This window comes from Entamoeba dispar, genomic scaffold (genome assembly GCF_000209125.1).
Source record: "Entamoeba dispar SAW760 scf_1105229462895 genomic scaffold, whole genome shotgun sequence".
NCBI classification, from domain to species: Eukaryota; Evosea; order Mastigamoebida; family Endamoebidae; genus Entamoeba; species Entamoeba dispar.
Window position 1 is genome coordinate 10,858 of NW_001855421.1, and position 8,972 is coordinate 19,829.

The 8,972-nt window shown below is 26.3% G+C and overlaps 7 protein-coding genes across 7 annotated transcripts in view, besides 11 other annotated features; 5 read left to right on the forward strand and 2 right to left on the reverse strand.

Annotated features, from left to right (window-relative positions):
• The window catches only part of EDI_031170 (40S ribosomal protein S16, putative), a gene marked incomplete at both ends in the record, with an annotated part of 504 nt that extends 172 nt beyond the window's left edge, over nucleotides 1-332 (reverse strand). Inside the window, one exon of the mRNA XM_001733459.1 lies at nucleotides 1-332. This exon is cut by the window's left edge and continues 172 nt beyond it. Within this exon, the coding sequence (XP_001733511.1) occupies nucleotides 1-332 (332 nt within the window).
• Nucleotides 333-470: 138 nt separating this feature from the next.
• Nucleotides 471-527: a microsatellite.
• A 100-nt stretch (nucleotides 528-627) lies between these two features.
• On the forward strand, nucleotides 628-2,283 carry EDI_031280 (uncharacterized protein; the record flags this gene model as incomplete). The annotated part of the gene is made up of 1 exon (XM_001740365.1): nucleotides 628-2,283. One exon carries the CDS (start codon nucleotides 628-630, stop codon nucleotides 2,281-2,283), a length of 1,656 nt encoding a protein of 551 aa, XP_001740417.1.
• Nucleotides 692-798: a microsatellite.
• Nucleotides 2,284-2,663: 380 nt separating the features above from the next.
• Nucleotides 2,664-3,782, reverse strand: EDI_031290 (uncharacterized protein; the record flags this gene model as incomplete). Its single annotated transcript, XM_001740366.1, has 2 exons — nucleotides 2,664-2,968; nucleotides 3,026-3,782. 2 exons carry the CDS (start codon nucleotides 3,780-3,782, stop codon nucleotides 2,664-2,666), a joined length of 1,062 nt encoding a protein of 353 aa, XP_001740418.1.
• Nucleotides 2,970-3,020: a sequence feature (AT_rich).
• Nucleotides 3,627-3,700: a microsatellite.
• A 59-nt stretch (nucleotides 3,783-3,841) lies between the features above and the next one.
• Nucleotides 3,842-3,933: a microsatellite.
• Nucleotides 3,934-4,302: 369 nt separating this feature from the next.
• Nucleotides 4,303-4,422: a sequence feature (AT_rich).
• Nucleotides 4,423-4,525: 103 nt separating this feature from the next.
• Nucleotides 4,526-4,760: a sequence feature (AT_rich).
• A 176-nt stretch (nucleotides 4,761-4,936) lies between these two features.
• EDI_031310 (uncharacterized protein) lies at nucleotides 4,937-5,544 on the forward strand (the record flags this gene model as incomplete). Its single annotated transcript, XM_001740367.1, has 2 exons — nucleotides 4,937-5,200; nucleotides 5,287-5,544. The coding sequence occupies 2 exons, from the start codon at nucleotides 4,937-4,939 to the stop codon at nucleotides 5,542-5,544; spliced, it is 522 nt and encodes a 173-aa protein (XP_001740419.1).
• Nucleotides 5,206-5,245: a sequence feature (AT_rich).
• Nucleotides 5,525-5,618: a sequence feature (AT_rich).
• A 36-nt stretch (nucleotides 5,619-5,654) lies between these two features.
• Nucleotides 5,655-7,527, forward strand: EDI_031320 (uncharacterized protein; the record flags this gene model as incomplete). Its single annotated transcript, XM_001740368.1, has 2 exons — nucleotides 5,655-6,591; nucleotides 6,632-7,527. The coding sequence occupies 2 exons, from the start codon at nucleotides 5,655-5,657 to the stop codon at nucleotides 7,525-7,527; spliced, it is 1,833 nt and encodes a 610-aa protein (XP_001740420.1).
• A 35-nt stretch (nucleotides 7,528-7,562) lies between these two features.
• Nucleotides 7,563-7,621: a sequence feature (AT_rich).
• Nucleotides 7,622-7,648: 27 nt separating this feature from the next.
• Nucleotides 7,649-8,074, forward strand: EDI_031330 (uncharacterized protein; the record flags this gene model as incomplete). The annotated part of the gene is made up of 3 exons (XM_001740369.1): nucleotides 7,649-7,778; nucleotides 7,822-7,943; nucleotides 7,997-8,074. 3 exons carry the CDS (start codon nucleotides 7,649-7,651, stop codon nucleotides 8,072-8,074), a joined length of 330 nt encoding a protein of 109 aa, XP_001740421.1.
• A 70-nt stretch (nucleotides 8,075-8,144) lies between these two features.
• Nucleotides 8,145-8,186: a sequence feature (AT_rich).
• A 108-nt stretch (nucleotides 8,187-8,294) lies between these two features.
• The window catches only part of EDI_031340 (villin, putative), a gene marked incomplete at both ends in the record, with an annotated part of 2,186 nt that continues 1,508 nt past the window's right edge, over nucleotides 8,295-8,972 (forward strand). Inside the window, one exon of the mRNA XM_001740370.1 lies at nucleotides 8,295-8,957. Coding sequence (XP_001740422.1) covers nucleotides 8,295-8,957 — 663 coding nt within the window. The remainder of the gene's footprint in view (nucleotides 8,958-8,972) is intronic.

Sequence of the window (8,972 nt, forward strand, 5' to 3'; positions counted from 1 at the left end):
TATTTAGCACGAGCTCCTGGTCCACCGAATTTCTTAGCTTCACATCTTCTTGGATCAGCAACAAGGAGAGTTCTATCATATTCAAGGAATTTAGCTTTAAGTTCATTCTTTGTAGTTTCATCAACAAACTTTTGGTTGTAAGCAATAAGAGCCTTAGCAATGGCTTGTCTAATGGCATAAGCTTGAGCAACTTGTCCACCACCAGTAACTCTGATTTTAAGGTCTAATTTAGCATAGTTTTCTTTACCAACAATGAATAATGGTTCAAAAACTTTAATTCTTAATACTGGTGGGTTAATGAGATCAAGTGGAACACCATTAACTCTAATCATACCTTTTCCTTCTTTGCAAAGACAGACAGCAATGGCAGTCTTTTTCTTTCCGAAAACTTGAACGCTCTTAAGAGCCTCAGTGTGTTTCTTTTGGGTCTTACCAGCGGCTTTTACGGCTGACATGCTGATTGCAAAGGGTTAGTTCACTTTTTTAGATCTCATTCTAATTAATTTTATTATACTTTATTATATCTTCGTTTTTTCACAAACCTTAAAAAATTAAAAAACAAAAAATGATATATAGAACAAAATTAATGATGTTAATTTGTGGAACTCTTTAAAACAAAACAAAGATATGGGACATAATAAAGGAAAAAATAAACAAAGAGCACACGGATATAACGATGAAGAAAAATCCTCAAAAAGAAAAGAAGTGACAAAACCAAAAGAAAAACATGAACAACAAGAATTAACGAAAAAACAACAAAAGAAATTACAGAAGAAACAAAAGATGAAAGAACAAAAATCAGTTTCTACACAGTCAAAAGAATCAAATATGGAAATTGAAGAAATTGAAGTTTCAAAAGAGTTAGGAGAAGAAGACCTAAAAGAAACATATATTGATCATTTAAAAAAATTAGATTTAAACGAAATTAATCAATTAATAAGATTTATTCCTATGAGATTAACAGAAAGAGAAAGAGGATATCTTGAAATTATTGAAGCAGCATTAGATGTTAGTGAATACACAAATAATGTTGATATTGCTAAATCAGATTATATATATTATGGTTATGGTTATAAACAAAAGGATTTAGGATTTAAAGGATTTAAAAAAGAACAGATTATTATAGAACAACATGAAGAGCTTAAAAGGGTCATGATTGGGTTATTAGTTACCAATAATTTCAGAGAAGGTATGAAAGTTAGTAAAGATGAAAAATTAAAAGAAGATTTCTTTCAAGATTGTTTTGAAGTTGGAAGAAGATATAAAGCAGCAAACCCATCCATGATGAGAGAGACATATCAAAAAATGATGCACATTTTACAAGATGCTATAAATTATAATCCCAAATTTATTGGTAAAGAATTTGTAAAGAATAAAAAATGGAAACCAATTTATACTGTTGAAATGGGAATGAAAGAATGTAATATGAAAATAGAAGATATTTTAAGTGTTATTGGTTTAAATTCACAAGGACTAACATTAGAAGAAATTGAAAAACAATATGGAGAACATGGTCTTCGTATTGTATATTCAATTAGAGATGGAATTGAAGCATCAGCAAAGACATGTGGAGTTGTATTTGAAATACTCAGAGAATTGGAACAGTTTAGAGACAAAGGAAATAGTAGCTCTTCATTAGCAATTCAATTTGGAAAAGGTGGGTCAAGACTAACACAAAGTCATTCTGAACACTTTTTATTTGTTCAACAAAGTCTAAAACTCTGGTGGAATGTTATGAGACATATGTCATTGTTATGGATAATGAATGATAAAGACTTTTTAAGTGGAAGAAGTTATAGTTTAGTTAATACTGGACAAGGTTTACAAAGGCTGCAACAATGCCCAAACGTTTCTTCTGCTATTCATCAAATTCTTAGTCAAACACAAAATACTATGTGTGAAGGAAAAGGGTGGAGAGGATTAAGTGTAGTTCATTTAGGAGATAGAGATGTACCAAATTGTTTATTTTTTATTGATAAATACTCACAAGTACCATGGATTCTTTCACCAGTTTTACATACTTCTTATAGACTATTAGAAAAGAAATTTATTGACAAAATTCAGTTATATTTTGAACGTTACCCACCCAAAATTTGGTCTTCAGCAATATTAAGACATTTCTTTCAACATGCATTTGATGGAAGTGGATCTGATGGTGGAAGTTGTATTGATGGAAGATTAACTTCAGCATGGAATTGGTGTTCAATGATTGAAAAGTATTCATACTATCCCTTATTTTTATTGTGTGGTTTTGAAGGATTTGAAGGTCCATATAAGAAATAAAATGAATTCTTTTAAGTGATTGCATATAAGACTGAATTACTTTTTTTAATTTTAAATAAGCAAAGGACTAAAAAATTAATCGAATATAGTCTTTTGTTAAGAATCAAAGTTTTATTAGATTAAGTTATCAATGTATTAATTTTATAATCAAGCTTTATTTCATTTAATATTATCTTCATTCACAATAAAAAGTTTCTCATGAAAATTAAATATTCAAGTTTTTATTAAAAGAGAAGAAATAAAATAAGGAAAAAAAGAAGGTTAGATGGTTTTATGGAAGTATAAAGTGATTTAGTATATTTATTTATTGTTTGATAATAAAATGAATGATAAACTAATGATTTAATGTTCACTCAAAAATGAATAAGATACTTTTAACTTTATTCTTCTTCAGAACTTGAATCTTCTAAGTCAGACACAACACAATCTTCAAATTTAAGAGATTCTAGTGTTGACTCAACTCTTTCACGTACAGATGAAATAGTATTTGGATTAAATTCAATATCATTAATACCCATTTTTAATTCTTGTAATTGAGTCATTTCTTTATTAAATACTAAACGTAATTCCCACAAAAATCTAAAATATTCTTCTGAATTTTTTGATGTAGTTTCTTGTCTTCTATAATGAGAAATAATAGTTTTATCACCATCAAGAATTACTGCAATTTCCCAAACCATTGGTTCTATAATAATAATAAGTATTTAAAAAAAATAAATGAAATAAACTAAATAAAACAAACGTGCATCTTTAATAAACAAATTACCACATACTGCTTTTAATTTCATAGTAGAACTTGCAATAATTTTTTGATTAATTGCTTTTAAAAATGTAATAACAGGGGATACTTCATTTGATCCTTCATCAACATAAACACTTTTTAATACTCTCATTAAAAATGTTTTTTGAACAGAAAGATCTTCTGAATTATCCATAACAGCATTCCATTCTTTTTCTACACGTTCACAATGTTTTTCATCAAAGATTTTAGTAATGCATTGAATAACTTTTAAACAATCACCTGTCGTAACTTTATTTCCTTGTACATCAACTACAATTTTAACTTTACCATCAGTTTTATTTCCATCTTCTGGGAATAAACATGAAATTTCATTTTCATTTGTTTTACGTACAATAGATAAATGTTTTAATAAACGTGGTAAATCTCCAGCAATAGGAAATGTTTCAAAATTCCCTTCAACAACAACTTTTCTTGTTTGATCTCTCCAATCAGGCATATTCTTTAAAAGATTAACCATTGAACCAGTAGCATAACCTGATAGTTTGGGGTTCGCAGCAATGGGTGGAGTTTTAATATTTTGTGAATCATTTTTTCCATGTCCTTTCTTCTTTTCTTTTGCTTCTTCTTTTTCTTTTTTCTCCTTTTCTTTTTTCTCTTTTTTTTCTTTCTTTTCTTCATTTGTTGTATGTTTAATTCGAGAGAATAAATCAAATAATCCTTTTTTATGTTTCTTTTCTTTTACTCCAACTTCACTCATCCTATTGATTATTTCAGTTTTCTTTTCAAATTCAATCTCATCACAAACAAATGAACTAATTATTTATATTTTTAATTTTCAAGTTTGTTTATTATTTTTTATTATTATTTATTCTTCTTTTTTTATACTTTCTTTTTTTAATTTTACATTTCCCGATATTTACCACCCTTTTAATGTTATACAATTCAATTCATTTCTTTATTATTCATTTTAAATACATTCATCGATGAAGAAAAAAGAATTTCTATTTTTGATTTTAGGTTTTCTTCGTTAATCTTTTTATTCAGTTTTTTGTTCACTTGATATTTTATTTTTAGTTTTAAATAGTACCTTTTTTTCATAACTTGAAAACAATATTTTTCTAATAACTGTTCGTGAGAAGATTTATCAAGTACTAAGAAAAAAAAAACAGTTATACTACTACTTTATTATTCCTTTTTTTTATTGGTTAGCCTCATCGGAGTCAAGTTAGTTATGTGAACAAAAAAATTCAGTACCCTTTTATACAATATCATTCAAGTTAATTATTTAGTTTTTTAAGTAATTTAGTATCTTTTCAATTTTATTACTATTTTTATTTCACTTTAATAAATTTTATGATAATAATTAAAAAATTGATAAAATTGATGTTAATAAAAAACATTCATTTTGTAAAATTCTGTATATTCTTCGTTTATAACATAATATCATTCAACAAACATTTCTAATATAATTCTTATGTTTGCTAATAAATATGTTCATGCTATTTAAAAATAAAAATTAATTAAATTATCATTATTATTCAAATATCCATTTGAAAGGAAAAAAATTTTAACAAAAACATTATATAAATAACATCGCTTATAATTTTATCAATAAATTACTAATAATTATTAATAGAAAATTAATAAAATTAAAAATTAATATAATAATTATTATTTCAAAATAGTTAGTAAATGTAATAAAAACATTATATTCTTTTTAAATGATAAAAATTATGAAAAAACCATTGTTATAAAAGTAAAAGGACTACATTTTTTTTATGCATTAGTAGAAGTGATGAAGGTCCTAAACCTATTTGAGTCTTTCTAAGACAAAGTAAATTTTAAATACAAAGAATTGATAGTAATTGAAAAATAATTTTCTTTTATAGTTCTTTAAAATAACAGTTCATCATGGGCAAAAACGATGCTCCAATGGAAGTTTCAGCAAAAAAGAAAGTTTCAAGAAATATAGAAATTTTTAAGCCAAAGAAGATTGAACGAAGAGACCCACGATTTACAGAAGAAGGAGGTAAAGTTTCAATGTTAGGTTTTTGTAAAAAATATAAATTTTTAGAAGAAAAACAGAAAGAAGAAGCTAATGAATTAAGCAAACAAATTAAAAATTGTAAAGACCCACAAGAACGAGAAAAATTAATAAAAAAACGACAGCAATTAGTTTGTTTAAAATAAAAAATAAAAAGTATTATAATATAAAATATTGCAATGTATTTTCAAATAAAAATTATGTTATTAACATCTAGAACCAAAGAATTACAATGCAAAAAAAATATAAAAATGAAGAAATAATTAAACGTGGTTTAGTTGAAGAAAATCATAAACGAATTATTGAAGGAAAACAACCAAAATTTATTTCAAAACAAGAACTTAAAGAAGAAGTTGATAAACAAACATATGGAGATCAACTGAAAAAGGTAGAAGAAAAAAGAATTAAGAGAGAAAGTGGCAAGCTAATGAAAAGAGCTCCACAACAAAGACGAGAAATAAAGAATAAAAAATAAATTAAATAATTTTTAGAATAAACTATAATTTAATTAAAATTTATTATTTTATAATTAACAAAAAATAAAAAAAAGAAGAACTTAGAACTACAAAGAAAAACAAAATTAAGATGAACATAGTAAAATGGATAGTTCTTATTTTTTGTTTTGCTGGATGGTATTATTTAGTTCATCACCAAAGAGTATCTGATTTAGAATTAATCTTTAAATATAAGTACAGTGGAAATCCAACAAGCGAATTAAATGCTGTTCCATTAGTTACAGATATTGATGGAGATGGAATTAACGATATAGTATTAACACCATTTGCATCAAAGAAACTATCTATATATTCTGTTAAGAAAGGAAGTTTAGTATTAAAAAAAGAAGTTGATTTACCAGAGAAGTCATTTCCTATTTACATCACAAGTGGATATGATAAACAATATAATAACACTGAAAAAAGGTCACAAATCATCATTGTGATTATGAGAGATTTTGAAGTTATTTGTTTTAATCCTGATTTAACTATTCGTTGGAGACAAAATTATTATAAACCAAAAGCCAAAGCATATGTACAAGAAGTTAGTGCTATTATCGTTCCTTATGAAATTCAAACTCAATATCAAGGAGCTGTTATTGCAGCATTTAGAACTTCATATGATGAAAATCTTTCTGGAAATAGAGTTGATAAAGAATTTGAAGAAGATTTTAGAGTTACCCTTCAACAAACATTTGAGGAACAAAAAGAAGATTTGGTTAATGATGACTTTGATCCAGAAGATATGTTAAAAGAACATATGAATTATTATGCATTTAGTACTAAAGATGGTCAACTAATCTGGCAACATGAAACTGATGAAAAAGATGAATACCTAGAATTAATAGAACAAAATACTGATGAAATTGAAAAATATAAGAAGTTCAAAATATTTAGTTCATTTACAGAAGAATTTGGTGAGATACAATGGCATGAATTCCATGATGCTGTATTTCAAAATATGCCACACCAATGGACATCGTATTATGATACTAAAAATAACTCCTTCTCATTTTGCACGAGATATGGTTAACAATCCAACTCAATTAATTAACCCTAAAATTAAAGATATTAAATACCCATATAATTCATTCGATTTAATTAAAAATCCTAATGTATTTGTTGTACATCAAAAAAATGGTATTGAAGTTATTCACCTATTTACAGGAAAACCATTACTTCATGTTTCATTATCTAGTTCAACAATGTCTTCAGCAAGTGCATTTGCTGATATTGATGGAGATGATTCATTAGATGAAGTATTTACTCACCAAATTGCACATACATTAGACTATTCAAAAGTTGATGATGATATTAGTTGTCAAGTTCAAGCCATGACAATGGGAAATTTCCAATTTTTATTCTCGCAGAATGCATGTACTAAATCTCGTAGATTCGATTTATTAAGAAGAAGAGAAGAAAGTACTGAAGTTATCATTTTACCACCATTACTAATTCCAAATCAAGAAATAGCCCATGACGGTAGACCTAAATTTGACATTATACTTTTAAATAATCTAGGGCTAATGACGTCTGTATCAAATAACGGTGCATTAAAGTGGCAGGCTGAAGTTCAATCATATTGGGATATTGAAGAAAAGAATGCTAAAACTTTCAAACCTGCTTTAGTGTCATTCAAATTCACTTATGGAAAGAATGAAACAGATCCATTTATTGTATCACAAGGAAGTAGATTTGTAAATGTTGTAGATTTAAATGGTAATGTTATTGCTAAAAAAGAATTTGATCATATTTGTAAACCAATTATGCCACCAGTATTTGGTGATGTTAATAACGATAAGAAAAATGATATTATCATTGTTACTGATGATCATATAATGGCTTATAAAATGGAAGTTGTTCCTTCTGTTGAATTCTTACCAATTTGTATCGCTTCATTGATCGTGTTAATGTCATACAATATTTATATTGTTGCTATTAATTATTACAAGAAACTTGAGTAAGAACAAATTCATTCTTTTTTTGTTATTACTTTTTGTTATTATAATATAGTTAAAATATTGTAATAAATATTATTAATAAATAATTAATTTTTTTGAAGAAAAAGAACTCGAAGAATTCTGAATGAGTAAACTTTCTTGGCACGCCACAGCTTCACTCTTAGAAGACGTTGATTGGCCATTTTATGTTGTAGTAACTTATGGACATGGATACCAATATTTTAGTGGTATATTAAGAACATTTGATAAATATGGTTTGTTATTTAAATTTATAACATATGAATTAACATATGATAGGTAATATTTCATTATCCGATTGTCAAGAACACATTTATTTTAATGGGTTCCAAGCTCATAAACCTTTAGGAAAAGTATTAACTGTTTTTGGTGATTCAGTCGCAATGTGTGGAAGATATGACGTTTGTCTTTTCATTTAAGGTTGTATTTATTAATTCATTTACTTATCAAATAGAAGACAAAATCAAAAAATATTCCAGAAAAACCATTTGCTGAATTAGAACGAGAATACAAGAAATCTGTTACATTCTGAATATCATTCTATTGAAATTTCTTTTTTAGTTTTTTAAATGCTATATTTAAAATTTTTTGGATGTAAGAAGTTAATTATAAATAAATTATTTTAAAATAATTTTATTTAAAAAGAGAAAACCAAAATTTAAAAATAGTTTGATAAAATTAAAATAGAGAAGGTTGAATTAACTCGAAATTCATAGAGATTTGAAATAATCTCAAATTCATTTTCATTCATTATGTTTCCACAAGACAGAGAACGAATAGACAGATTAACAGAAAAAAATAAAAAAGATCCAATGCTTCAGATGTTGACTCAATTATACTTTTCAAAAGGTGGAACTAAAAAAATAACAAAACAAGAACTAACTCAAGTTGACTCAGCTCTTTCAGTTAAAACACCAGAAATCACTCCAACTAAAGGAAGGTCAACATCAAAATTAACTACAGACTCTCAATCTCTTTTTAAAAAGAAAACTGAAAGGATTACATCTCGTATATCTCAAGACTTATCATCTCAACACAACCAAGAGGTAAAGAAGAATCCAGAAGTTGTAAGAAAAGTTACTGAAAAATTAAAACAGTCAGTAACAAAAGAGAATGATAAAAATATAACTATTCAACGAACACCATCAATTTTAAGAAGTTCAATTAGGAAATCAACAACAGGAAAAGATGAAGAAGAAAATACAAAACCTACAACAGACATTTCATTATCATCAAAAGAGTCTCAACAACTTGTACGTCATGTAACAGAAGAATTAAAAAGAACATCAGTGACATTAAAACGAAGAACATGTACACCATCTATTTATACTTTACTACTTGTTTCACAAAGTGGAAATGAAAAGAATATTATTACAGTAGAAGTATTAGCATCATACTCTAATTTAAATTCAAAAGTTGGGGGTATTCTT